At 37.1% G+C, this 15,263-nt stretch overlaps 1 protein-coding gene across 1 annotated transcript in view; it reads right to left on the reverse strand.

Moving 5' to 3' along the window:
• LOC117326317 overlaps nucleotides 1–15,263 on the reverse strand; it is a 35,939-nt gene that overhangs the window by 5,614 nt on the left and 15,062 nt on the right. The window contains exons 5-6 of the mRNA XM_033883014.1: nucleotides 14,687–14,755; nucleotides 12,159–12,296 (exon numbers count right to left, since the gene is read on the reverse strand). Coding sequence (XP_033738905.1) covers nucleotides 12,159–12,296; nucleotides 14,687–14,755 — 207 coding nt within the window. The remainder of the gene's footprint in view (nucleotides 1–12,158; nucleotides 12,297–14,686; nucleotides 14,756–15,263) is intronic.

Below are 15,263 nucleotides of genomic sequence, written 5' to 3' on the forward strand. Positions count from 1 at the left end.
TTATTTAATTCCAATTCTACTAAAACCCCCATGAATGTCTGGAATATGTTCCAACAAACAAAATGACATATCGGATTACTGTGTATCTTTAATAGTCACCGAGTATTGCTGATTTTCCTGAGAGGTGTATTTTGACAACTTTTTCTCCCAATCCAGTAATGAGGGGAGGTAATTTTGAAAATGAAAACTCCCATAATTCTGTATATCTCTTGAAAAAATTTGTGTTTTAAGTTGAATATGGTACTTTGAGTCTTTGTGCATGTAATCAAGCAAAAAATACTATACAAATATCAAATTTAGCCTTGTTATATGACATCATAGCTACTATGACGTCATCAGTAACTATGACATCATCAGATGGTTACTATGACGTCATAAATACTCAATGGTGTCATAATAAATAACCAAAATCATATCCAAACCTCAGCTTAGCAACACATGCACTATTCTAACTGATAAATAATGACATGACATCCAAGATTTCAAAATGTCATGCCTATGACATCACAGTCATCTGTTTCCACCCTGGTTATTCAGATATGTACCAATGATCATATGAAAGTGTCCGCTGATCTCATTTTATGCGGAAAATGCTATTTTTTCTGCTTTACCTAAGTAAATGACAATAATTGACAATATTGTATCAACTGTACCCTCAAGCCATTGAAATTACATGCTTATCATTGTATAAATAACCTGAAAATAATGTTTTCACCAAAAATTTCAAAAAATAGCACTTACTGTAATAGGTTCCATGGATACGGGGTAATAAATCAGGTAAAATAAACCAGAATTCAGTCTATATGGACTGTGAGATACCCAATAAGTTATTTTAGGTTTGTTATAAAACATAAAATAATTTTTCAATTAACACTGATTTATTAACATTATGCTTAATCAACCCAACCTTAAAATGGGCAGATAAGCGAGTTACCTCCCTTGATTCAACTTGCATGACAAGCTAGATGTTTAACAAGTTTTAAATTGTTTTTGTGTATTTTTGAGCAACAATGAATGAAAATGAAGCTTGATCAAGCATGATTAAGCACATTTTCAAGAAAATGACATTTTTCAACCCTTATAAGGTAGCAGTGTACAGTAAAAATGCCCAATTTTGAACTAGAACTGTCGCCAGGATGGCTGACTAATACCCCCGCAATCTGCACGAATCAATGGTGAATTGGAACTTAATTAGAGACTAACTGAGATAACCCAGTAATATAGGTAGCACACCACAGTAAGACAGCCTGGCCATGGGCAATTTTTTTGTTAAGCAAATAACTCCTGTATTATGATATGTATAAAAAATGAAAAAATAAATGTACACTATAATTGGTATATCCAGTATGAAGTAGTACATACAGGCTTCACATTTATTAAAACAAAAATCAATAAGTTGGTTCCGGATTTTAAATATCCGGATTTTCCGAACGTGTGTTTACACAGGAAATTTAGTTTCGCCTACAGCGCAAAATGGAAGCCCACAGAAAAGGTAAGATAGCGGAAAAACTTAATTTACAACATATGTCCAAACAAGATTAATTCTGTCTTTGGGATAGAGATATTTAATTTTAAATAGGTTTCAGAAAAAAAATTGTGTAGAGAATTGTGCCATTTTGGGTCAAATATCATAATATTTTGCAATTTTTGAGAATTTTTTAAGCTGTTACCATGGTATTCACAGCTCTAAAAATCACAGAAAATATCAGTTTACTTATCCTTCAGAGCTCTATTAAAATTGCAAATGTTGTACAGATTTCAAATATATATACTTTATTAGCGGTTATATGTAAGGTTAACTGGCAATGTTTACATATCTAAAGCATGTGCCATATTTTTCAGAATTTGGCATTTTTACTGTACACTGCTACCTTATAAGGGCTGAAAAATGTTATTTTTTGGAAATTGTGCTTAATTATGCTTGATTAAGCTGCATTTTAGTTCATTATTGCTCAAAAATGCATAAAAACAATTTAAAACTTGTTTATTATCTGGCTTGTCATATTAGAGGAATCAAGGGAGGTAACTCGCATATTTACCCATTTTAAGGGTGGGTTAATTAAGCATAATGTTAATGAGTCAGTGTAAATTGAAAAGATATTCTATGTTTTATAACAAACCCAAAATAACTTATTGGGTATCTAACAAACCATATAGACTGAATTCTGGTTTGTTTTACCTGATTTATTACCCCGTATCCATGGAACCTATTACAGTAAGTGTTATTTTTTGAAATATTTGGTGAAACCATTATTTTCAATTTATTTATACATTGGTAAGCATGTAATTTCAATTGATTGAGTGTACGGTTGATACAATATTGTCAATTATTGTCACTTCCTTCGGTAAAGCAGAAAAAATAGCATTTTCCGCATAAAATGGGATCAGCGGACACTTTCATATGATCATTGGTACATATCTGAATTACCGGGGTGGAAACAGATGACTGTGATGTCATAGGCATGACATTTTGAAATCTTGGATGTCATGTCATGATTTATCAGTTAGAATATTGCATGTGTTGCTAAGCTGAGGTTTGGAAAGGAATTTGGTTATTTATTATGACACCATTGAGTATTTATGACGTCATAGATACCATCTGATGACGTCATAGTTACTGATGACGTCATGGTAACTATGACGTCATATTACAAGGCTAAATTTGATAGTTGTATACAGTTTTTTGCTTGATTACATGCACAGAGACTCAAAGTACCACATTCAACTCAAAACACAACTTTATTCAAGAGATATACAGAATTATGGGAGTTTTCATCTTTAAAATTACCTCCCCTTATTACTGGATTGGGAGAAAAAGTTGTCAAAATACACCTCTCAGGGAAATCAGCAATACTCGGTGACTATTAAAGATACACAGTAACCCGATATGTCATTTTGTTCGTCGGAACATATTCTAGACATTCATGGGGTTTTTAGTAAAATTAGAATTAACAAAAGTGATGTATAAGGTAGCACACCACAGTAAGACAGCCTGGCCATGGGCAATTTTTTTGTTAAGCAAATAACTCCTGTATTATGATATGTATAAACAAGAGGCCCATGGGGCCTGCATCGCTCACCTGGTTGGATTAGGCCAAATGTCAAAATAATGTTCATATTCAATTTGTTTTATTTGTTAATCTCTAACAATGCTATATATGGTTATAGTGTGGGAATCCAAACTGCTTTAAAGATTAATGAAGTCCTGACTCTCTAAGGTCTGAAAGACCTCAAGAATTGCTTTTAGAACATGCATTCCTTACTTTATGACTAGTAGTGATTCAAAGGAATTACCTCTATTTCACCTATTGGGCCCCGCCCCTTTGGCCCCTCGGGGGTCAGAGTCACCATTTATGCAAAATCTGTTCTTCTTCCCCCAAGGATGTTTCTAATTAAATTGGGTTCAAATCCATTCATAACTTTATGATAAGTAGCGATTTAAAATAATTACCCCTATTTCCCCTATTGGGCCCCGCCCCTTTCGGGTCAGAGTCACCATTTATGCAATATCTGTTCTTCTTCCCCCAAGGATGTTTCTGACCAAATTGGGTTCAAATCCATTCATAACTTAATAACTAGTAGCGATTTAAAGGAATTACCTCTATTTCACCTATTGGGCCCCGCCCTTTTGGCCCCTCGGGGGTCAGAGTCACCATTTATGCACAATCTGTTCCCCTTCCACCAAGGATGTTTCTGACCAAATTGGGTTCAAATCCATTCATAATTTTATGACAAGTAGCGATTTAAAGGAATTACCTCTATTTCCCCTATTGGGCCCCGCCCCTTTGGCCCCTCTGGGGTCAGAGCTACCATTTATGCAAAATCTGTTCCCCTTCCCCAAAGGATGCTTCTGACCAACTTGGGTTCAAATCCATTCAAATCTTTATGACTAGTAGCGATTTAAAGGAATTACCTCTATTTCCCCTATTGGGCCCCGCCCCTTTGGCCCCTTTGCGGTCAGAGTCACCATTTATGCAAAATCTGTTCTTCTTCCCCGAAGGATGTTTCTGACCAAATTGGGTTCAAATCCATTCATAACTTTATGACTAGTAGTGATTCAAAGGAATTACCTCTATTTCCCCTAATGGGCCCCGCATCTTTGGCCCCTCGGGGGTCAGAGTCACCATTTATGCAAAATCTGTTTCCCTTCCCCCAAGGATGTTTCTGACCAAATTGGGTTCAAATCCATTCATAACTTTATGACAAGTAGCGATTTAAAGGAATTACCTCTATTTCCCCTAATGGGCCCCGCCCCTTTGGCCCCTTTGGGGTCAGAGTCACCATTTACGCAAAATCTGTTCTTCTTCCCCCAAGGATGTTTCTAATTAAATTGGGTTCAAATCCATTCATAACTTTATGATTAGTAGCGATTTAAAATAATTACCCCTATTTCCCCTATTGGGCCCCGCCCCTTTGGGGTCAGAGTCACCATTTATGCAATATCTCTTCCCCTTCCCCCAAGGATGTTTCTGACCAAATTGGGTTCAAATCCATTCATAACTTAATAACTAGTAGCGATTTAAAGGAATTACCTCTATTTCCCCTATTGGGCCCCGCCCCTTTGGCCCCTTTGGGGTCAGAGTCACCATTTATGCAAAATCTGTTCTTCTTCCCCCAAGGATGTTTCTGACCAAATTGGGTTCAAATCCATTCATAACTTTATGACTAGTAGCGATTCAAAGGAATTACCTCTATTTCACCTATTGGGCCCCGCCCTTTTGGCCCCTCGGGGGTCAGAGTCACCATTTATGCACAATCTGTTCCCCTTCCACCAAGGATGTTTCTGACCAAATTGGGTTCAAATCCATTCATAATTTTATGACAAGTAGCGATTTAAAGGAATTACCTCTATTTCCCCTATTGGGCCCCGCCCCTTTGGCCCCTCTGGGGTCAGAGCTACCATTTATGCAAAATCTGTTCCCCTTCCCCAAAGGATGCTTCTGACCAACTTGGGTTCAAATCCATTCAAATCTTTATGACTAGTAGCGATTTAAAGGAATTACCTCTATTTCCCCTATTGGGCCCCGCCCCTTTGGCCCCTTTGCGGTCAGAGTCACCATTTATGCAAAATCTGTTCTTCTTCCCCCAAGGATGTTTCTGACCAAATTGGGTTCAAATCCATTCATAACTTTATGACTAGTAGTGATTCAAAGGAATTACCTCTATTTCCCCTATTGGGCCCCGCCCCTTTGGCCCCTCGGGGGTCAGAGTCACCATTTATGCAAAATCTGTTCCCCTTCCCCCAAGGATGTTTCTGACCAAATTGGGTTCAAATCCATTCATAACTTTATGACAAGTAGCGATTTAAAGGAATTACCTCTATTTCCCCTATTGGGCCCCGCCCCTTTGGCCCCTCGGGGGTCAGAGTCACCATTTATGCAAAATCTGTTCCCCTTCTCCCAAGGATGTTTCTGACCAAATTGGGTTCAAATCCCTTCATAACTTAACAACTAGTAGCGATTTAAAGGAATTACCTCTATTTCCCCTAATGGGCCCCGCCCTTTTGGCCCCTCTGGGGTCAGAGTCACCATTTATGCAAAATCTGTTCCCCTTCTGCCAAGGATGTTTCTGACCAAATTGGGTTCAAATCCATTCATAACTTTATGCCTAGTAGCGCTTTAAAGGAATTACCTCTATTTCCCCTATTGGGCCCCGTCCCTTTGGCCCCTCCGGGGTCAGAGCTACCATTTATGCAAAATCTGTTCCCCTTCCCCCAAGGATGTTTCTGACCAAATTGGGTTCAAATCCATTCATAACTTTATGACTAGTAGCGATTTAAAGGAATTACCTCTATTTCCCCTATTGGGCCCCGCCCCTTTGGCCCTTCGGGGGTCAGAGTCACCATTTATGCAAAATCTGTTCCCCTTCTGCCAAGGATGTTTCTGGCCGAATTTGGTCAAAATCCAATAAGAACTTTTTGACTAGTAGCGATTTGAAGCAAATGTTGACGGACGACGTTCATAAAAATGAAAAAATAAATGTACACTATAATTGGTATATCCAGTATGAAGTAGTACATACAGGCTTCACATTTATTAAAACAAAAATCAATAAATTGGTTCCGGATTTTAAATATCCGGATTTTCCGAACGTGTGTTTACACAGGAAATTTAGTTTCGCCTACAGCGCAAAATGGAAGCCCACAGAAAAGGTAAGATAGCGGAAAAACTTAATTTACAACATATGTCCAAACAAGATTAATTCTGTCTTTGGGATAGAGATATTTAATTTTAAATAGGTTTCAGAAAAAAAATTGTGTAGAGAATTGTGCCATTTTGGGTCAAATATCATAATATTTTGCAATTTTTGAGAATTTTTTAAGCTGTTACCATGGTATTCACAGCTCTAAAAATCACAGAAAATATCAGTTTACTTATCCTTCAGAGCTCTATTAAAATTGCAAATGTTGTACAGATTTCAAATACAGTAAAACTCGGATAAGTCGAAGTCGACGGGACCAAGCAAAATATTCGACTTATCCGATGGTTCGACTTATCCGTGTTTGTATACGGAGACAAAACCCAACTATCATCGGTTGTATGCAGAACAAGTGCTTGCATGATAAGATAGTCGAAAATAAGCAATACATAATAACAAAGAAATTAATTAATTGTACATGATAACAATTATTTCTTTATCTAATAAACAATATTGTGCACAGTTACAGATAAAAACAAAGTTCATGCGTAAAATAGTCTTTGACATAGACACACGATTTACACACGGGAGTCGCAAATGACAGCATAATATTCTATGAAAACGTTACATATATTATAAGAATATAAATGTATATATTGTACTCATATTATCTATCTTTAAATCCGTTTATATTGTTCTCCAATTTAACAATATTAAACAACAAACAGTCCGGGAAAATTGATCGACCGTACGCGTGCTGATTTTGTATCAAAGGTGAAGGCCGCGGTCAGTGTTTTATCGGCTGCATAATCATGCATTGCCACAATCTTTTGAACAGAGTAAAAACATTCCGCATATCATTGTTACTATTGCATCGTCGTATTCAGAATTTAGGCATATATAGATAAATCAATGACAGACAGGTATTTTTTTTTTCATTTTTGGATTGAAGATATGTAATTTACCGTTTACCTTTTCCTTATTTTTTTCGGCGGCCTTGTGCATCAAAACAGTAAACAGAACACATCGGTTTGTAGACTAAAACGTGCACATTTTATTCTTAGTTATGTATACCTGAACGTTTTACTTCACCTGAGCACCTGTATAAACAATTGGATGATGCGTAACCGACAGCCGGAAACTAATAATAGGCTCTGTTTACACCGTTACGGGTGATCGGTCACACTCGGTCAATCAGACGAGGCCAGCAAATTTTACCTGAGACAGCATGACGCCTCGATGTTCGACACAAAAATGGAAATTTTGGTATAGTTTAGAAGGGAGGGACCACAAAATATATTCGACACAACCGCAGTATTCGATTCAACAGTGTTCGAGTCATCCGTGCTTAATTTACTAAGATAAAGAAGGGAACAAATCGGGACCGAACGAAACGTTCGACTCATCCGATGTATTCGATTCAACCGTGTTCGACACAAGTGAGTTTTACTGTATATATACTTTATTAGCGGTTATATGTAAGGTTAACTGGCAATGTTTACATATCTAAAGCATGTGCCATATTTTTCAGAATTTGGCATTTTTACTGTACACTGCTACCATAGTGACCAGTTGCCATAACAACCATAATTTTGAAAAAAAAAGTGGCATGCACATCTACACATGGTCCTCTATATTTGTGTGAAGTTTCATTGAAATTGGCCATTTAGTTTAGGAGGAGTTGTCCGGACAAACTTAAAGTTATGGTTCTTATCAGAAAACCTGTTTATAGTGACCAGTTGCCATAGCAACCATAATTTTGAGAAAAATAAAGTGGCATGCACATATACATATGGTCCTCTATATTTGTGTGAAGTTTCAGTGAAATTGGCCATTTAGTTTAGGAGGAGTTGTCCGGACAAACTTAAAGTTATAGTTCTTATCGGAAAACCTGTTTATAGTGACCGGTTGCCATAGCAACCATAATTTTGAGAAAAATAAAGTGGCATGCACATCTACATATGGTCCTCTATATTTGTGCGAAGTTTCATTGAAATTGGCCATTTAGTTTAGGGGGAGTTGTCCGGACAAACTTAAAGTTATGGTTCTTATCAGAAAACCTGTTTATAGTGACCAGTTGCCATAGCAACCATAATTTTGAGAAAAAATCATACTGAATATACCAATTATAGTGTACATTTATTTTTTTTCATTTTTTATGCATATCATAATACAGGAGTTATTTGCTTAACAAACAAGAGATCCCAGAGGGATCTTGGCGCCCACCATTGAATGATCTTTATAGGTTCCATGTCAGATTGATCTTTTCTCTACTTTTCCCTTCCTCTAAGTCTTACTAATCTGTGTAAATTCAGAAACAGCCCTCTAGTACTTTTCAAACAAGGGGAACCTATATATAAAATTTAAGATTTAGCGATAATGGCAACACCAGGGACCAAGGGGAACCTACACATGAAATTTGAGAAAGATCCCTTCAGTACCTTCTGTAAAATAGCGATAACAAACTTCAATTGTCAAAATACAAGATGGCTGCCTGTCGGCCATGTTGTTTTCCAATTGGTCCCAAGATGCAATATGCAGAACTACAGACCAAGGTAGCAGTGTACAGTAAAAATGCCAAATTCTGAAAAATATGGCACATGTTTTAGATATGTAAACACTGCCAGTTAACCTTACATATAACCTCTAATAAAGTATATATATTTGAAATCTGTACAACATTTGCAATTTTAATAGAGCTCTGAAGGATAAGTAAACTGATATTTTCTGTGATTTTTAGAGCTGTGAATACCATGGTAACAGCTTAAAAAATTCTCAAAAATTGCAAAATATTATGATATTTGACCCAAAATGGCACAATTCTCTACACAATTTTTTGTCTGAAACCTATTTAAAATTAAATATCTCTATCCCAAAGACAGAATTAATCTTGTTTGGACATATGTTGTAAATTAAGTTTTTCCGCTATCTTACCTTTTCTGTGGGCTGCCATTTTGCGCTGTAGGCAAAACTAAATTTCCTGTGTAAACACACGTTCGGAAAATCCGGATATTTAAAATCCGGAACCAATTTATTGATTTTTGTTTTAATAAATGTGAAGCCTGTATGTACTACTTCATACTGAATATACCAATTATAATGTACATTTATTTTTTCATTTTTTATGCATATCATAATACAGGAGTTATTTGCTTAACAAAAAAATTGCCCATGGCCAGGCTGTCTTACTGTGGTGTGCTACCCAAGGGGAACTTATAAAAATGTTTGAGAAAGATCCCTTCAGTACTTTCTGAGAAATAGCGATAACAAACTTCAATTGTCAAAATCTAAGATGGCTGCCTGTCGGCCATGTTGTTTTCTGATAGGTCTCAAAATGTAATATGCATAACTAGGCACCAAGGGGAACCTATATATGAAATTTGAGAAAGATCCCTTCAGTACTTTCTGAGAAATAGCGATAACAAACTTCAATTGTCAAAATCTAAGATGGCTGCCTGTCGGCCATGTTGTTTTCTGATAGGTCTCAAAATGTAATATGCATAACTAGGCACCAAGGGGAACCTATATATGAAATTTGAGAAAGATCCCTTCAGTACTTTCTCAGAAATAGCGATAACAAACTTCAATTGTCAAAATCCAAGATGGCTGCCTGTTGGCCATGTTGTTTTCCGATAGGTCTCAAAATGCAATATGCATAACTAGGCACCAAGGGAAACCTACATATGAAATTTGAGAAAGATCCCTTCAGTGCTTTCTCAGAAATAGCGATAACAAACTTCAATTGTCAAAATCTAAGATGGCTACCTGTCGGCCATGTTGTTTTCCGATTGGTCTCAAAATGCAATATGCATAACTAGGCACCAAGGGGAATCTACATATGAAATTTGAGAAAGATCCCTTCAGTACTTTCTCAGAAATAGCGATAACAAACTTCAATTATCAAAATCCAAGATGGCTGCCTGTCGGCCATGTTGTTTTCTGATTGGTCTCAAAATGCAATATGCATAACAAGGCACCAAGGGAAACCTACATATGAAATTTGAGAAAGATCCCTTCAGTACTTTCTCAGAAATAGCGATAACCAACTTCAATTGTCAAAATCCAAGATGGCTACCTGTCGGCCATGTTGTTTTCCGATTGGTCTCAAAATGCAATATGCATAACTAGGCACCAAGGGGAATCTACATATGAAATTTGAGAAAGATCCCTTCAGTGCTTTCTCAGAAATAGCGATAACAAACTTCAATTATCAAAATCTAAGATGGCTGCCTGTCGGCCATGTTGTTTTCCGATTGGTTTCAAAATGCAATATGCATAACTAGGCACCAAGGGGAATCTACATATGAAATTTGAGAAAGATCCCTTCAGTACTTTCTCAGAAATAGCGATAACAAACTTCAATTGTCAAAATCCAAGATGGCTGCCTGTCGGCCATGTTGTTTTCCGATAGGTCTCAAAATGCAATATGCATAACTAGGCACCAAGGGAAACCTACATATGAAATTTGAGAAAGATCCCTTCAGTACTTTCTCAGAATAGCGATAACAAACTTCAATTGTCAAAATCCAAGATGCATAACTAGGCACCAAGGGGAATCTACATATGAAATTTGAGAAAGATCCCTTCAATACTTTCTCAGAAATAGCGATAACAAACTTCAATTATCAAAATCCAAGATGGCTGCCTGTCGGCCATGTTGTTTTCCGATAGGTCTCAAAATGCAATATGCATAACTAAGCACCAAGGGAAACCTACATATGAAATTTGAAAAAGATCCCTTCAGTACTTTCTCAGAAATAGCGATAACAATCTTCAATTGTCAAAATCCAAGATGGCTGCCTGTCGGCCATGTTGTTTTCCGATTGGTCTCAAAATGCAATATGCATAACTAGGCACCAAGGGGAATCTACATATGAAATTTGAGAAAGATCCCTTGGGTACTTTCTCAGAAATAGCGATAACAAACTTCAATTGTCAAAATACAAGATGGCTGCCTGCCGGCCATATTGTTTTCCGATTGGTCTTAAAATGCAATATGCATAACTAGGCACCAAGGGGAACCTACATATGAAATTTGAGAAAGATCCCTTCAGTGCTTTCTCAGAAATAGCGATAACAAACTTCAATTGTCAAAATCCAAGATGGCTGCCTGTCGGCCATCTTGTTTTACGATTGGTCTCAAAATGCAATATGCATAACTAGGCACCAAGGGGAACCCACATATGAAATTTGAGAAAGATCCCTTCAGTACTTTCTGAGGATTAGCGATAACAAGAATTGTTTACGGACGGACGGAGGGACGGACGGAGGGACGGACGGACGGACGACGGACCACGGACGCAGGGCGATTTGAATAGCCCACCATCTGATGATGGTGTGCTAAAAAATTGCCATGGCCAGGCTGTCCTACTGTAGTGTGCTACCGTAGGAAGTTTCGTGGAATTATATAATTCAAAATGGTCTTGGAGATAAGCTATAGATTTGACTTTTTGTTTCTATGATAATTAAAAGAAATATCCACACTGGATGTTCTCTATAGTGGAATTAAAGGCATGTGTACTACAGTAGACCTCTAGACTGATATGTGTTACCGAAGAAAGTTTTGAAGAGTTAAATCTCAAATGATTTTGAAAATTAAAACTGCTTTATAGCAAAATTAAGGCATTTCTCTACTTGTCCAATTGATTGATGTGTAGCAAATTTTGTGACATTTTGGAATGATTTTGGAGATATGCTTTGGAAATGTCACCTGACAGAAGGACAGAACCAAGGGATAACAACTGGTATGTTTGCTGATTTTATCACCTATATGAACAGGGTTAATTTGAGGTAAAGTCTCCTTGTAGTAGCTGGTGACTACCTCACTGGAAAATATATGGGAGGCCTGCTGCATGCTATCAAGAGCAACTGAGGGACAGCATACGAATGTCCATGATCTCATTTTCCTGAAAACCCCAAATCTTGCATTGCCCTATTTTCTACCAACCTGAAACAATTTTCTATTTCAGTACATCCTTATGGCCTCGTCAATCCAATATGACAATTTATTTTAACCATACCTTTCTTCAAACAGCTCCACAACCTCAGTAAAATTGATGCTTCCTGAGTTGGAATTGAGGTGGTTAAGATAAATGGCGAGGAACATTGGAGGGTTTCCCAATTCAAATTCTACTCTGGTGGTTGCACGACCTCCACACCTATAATCCCAGCAAGACAAAACATATTCAACCAGTAATATCATATTAACACAAATTATAAAACATCCATTTGAAAACAAGATAGTAAGATGAATTGCAGTCCCCCCACCACTTATGAAATAATATGCCAACCGAAGAATGCAAAATGATAAATTCAGAATAATATAAGACTCTTTCATATGTGTATATGTAGGATAGGGATATTCCACCCGAGGGGTCACAAAATGTGGTGAAACCCGAGGCTTGCAGAGGGTTTTACCACATTTTGTGATCCCGAGGGTGGAATATCCCTATCCTACATACATACATAACGAAAGAGTCTTTTTCTCTCATATCATTACCAAATTTCTGGCGAAAGCGTCCCTCAGCTATCCATTTTCTTCAATTTTTTAATTTCTTTATTTGACATTTTTGCTAAAAACATTAATATTCTGAAAGATCATTTTGGCAAACTAATAAGGTTTGCACACAAATTTCCTTCATTTTGGCGTTAAGTGATGAACGTTGCCGTAACTTGACTGACTTTGACGTGGCCGTGATCAAATTGTCAACATCCGAGAAAAAGAAGTTCTATCAACAATACTGAAATCCAACACTGAAATGAGTTTTCCAATTTTCCATATAATTTTATTTGCACCTCGACATATTTAATCATTTCACGGAACACACTGTACCTTGTATTGCCAAGCCACATTTTTTTTATAAAATACTACGTCACTACGTGACGTCACGACTGTCATTGGAAGTCTATTCATAGTTCAAGGCTATTGACAGTGATGTCGATCTCGATGGCCATGACGTGGCGATTTTTCGTGGATGGTAATTTTAAATTCACTATGATTTTGGCAACTTCGTTTGTGAACCAGCGAACAGTGACTCGATACGAGTATTCAATCTTTTCTGTGACATAAGATTATATGTGTTTAACCAGTTTTCTTGAAAGGATAGGATGACAGTTAGTTTTCCTGGTTATTCTACACAAATATAGACTCAATGAGATACAATTAAAATAAATATTTTTATATGAACACCGAGGGTTGTCATTTTTACCGAATGTTCGCTCATTTAAGAGCCAATTCCCAACTTCCAAATACACAGGTTACTGAGTAGGCCTAACAGTTACTTACAGTTCAGTAGAGTAAACAAATTCCAGGCCCCCTTGCTGACACAAACGGAACCATTTCATCGGTTGTGATGTTTGACATTTTCTTTTTTATAATTTTTTTTTATGTATGGCTTTTATTTTACTTCCTGTCATTGCCAGGTGATTGTGTGTGTTTACACGTTTTTAATGACAAATGACAAAGCTGTAGGGTAGGCTAGTCTGTACTGTACATGTACTGTAACTGTTACAACAGGCCTGTAGGCCTAGTCTACAGTAACAGAGTTATATGTTCGCTCAAATGAAATGTCTAATCGTTTAACCGTGTAGTCCTATTGGTTTATTGCTGATATGATATATATTTATCTAAGAATGTATGTATTTATTTATAGTTAAGTCCAACGTTTCAAAACCGACACCGACGATAAGGACTGTCGGATGTAATCACAAGCAGACGACGTTGTAACAATTGTCCCCCTTGAACGCAGATTACTCCGCATGCGTGAAATGCTATGTAAGATAGATTTATCTTACATAGCTATCTTACATGGCAAACTCTATCCAAAATGGCAAGATATGAGAGAAATAAGGTGAATCCATACCCAAAATACATGGTAAGTAAGGAGATAGAGCCCGGACAAACTTTTTCTTCAATGTTGCATTGGCCAAAGATCAAAATATTGGTGGGAGATTGAGTGACCTTTTCTTGATACATGACACACCACGTCATCTAGGTGGACCCTTATTCAGAGTATGAGGTTCTAGTGGCAAGCAGTGTAGAAGAAGACCAGTGTAATGCAAAATATGTACCCCCCCCCCCCCCCCCCCCCCCCCCCACCACCCCTATCAAAAATCTTGAACTTTAACTTCATCAATCTGAAGTGATGAAAATTAATTTGATAAGAGGACACCTACAATGTTTCTGACAAGATAATGGAAGGATTGATGGAAGGACGGATATAGGATAGTCAGACGAAACAAAAAATTACATTCCCTACCCCCACCCAAGTTCCTGGCCGGGGACGGGGAATGTAAGGAGGAGATATGTCAACCTACATGTGAAATCTAAGAAGAACTTCTGAGAAATAGTAATAACAAAATTCAAATGTTAATATTCAAAATGGATATACTTTCATTCGTTTTACTGATCAGTCTCAAAATACACCATGTACATTTGAACAAAATCGATAGCCCTTCACCCCAGCATGCTACAGGCCGAACATCAGGTCTCTGGACTTCATTGAGAAGAAGTTGTTTAAAGGGAGACACTGAGCTAAAAATAACATACCTTTGTCGACTGCATGTCATATTTGGACATGAAAAGGCAGACCTCAAGGCTTCCTGGAGACCTCCTTCCCTGTAAATATATATAAATAAATCATATAACAGGGTGCACAACAATAAGTGAATGAGTATAAAATAACACAAACAATAACATACCCTAGCTAACTAGTGAAACCAAATTCAAGTACGGCCTTAACAAGATCTAAATTAGTTTTTCAAGGAACTTTTCATACAGAGTAACAGACATTTTACACTAACAAACTTGTCTGGAATGCCTAATGCTTCACACTTTTCATGTATGTTTTTAGTACTGAGCCCTCTCTTTATAAAGTCTACCAGTTTGAGACAGAAAAAAAATTAAATTCACCTTGGAACTGTCACCTTTGATTCCACTGACCACAGAATAAACAAGAGGCCTAGAGGGTCTGCATTGCTTATCTGGATATTTCAGTAATCATGGCAAAATACTCTCATATCAGTAAATAATAAGTAATAATAAAATGTTTTATTTACGTGTCACACATATTTTACAACATGTTTTTCACAGGACTCAACTAGAACTGTCGCCAGGACGGCTGACT

The sequence above is a fragment of the Pecten maximus genome, chromosome 4 (genome assembly GCF_902652985.1).
Source record: "Pecten maximus chromosome 4, xPecMax1.1, whole genome shotgun sequence".
NCBI classification, from domain to species: domain Eukaryota; kingdom Metazoa; phylum Mollusca; class Bivalvia; order Pectinida; family Pectinidae; genus Pecten; species Pecten maximus.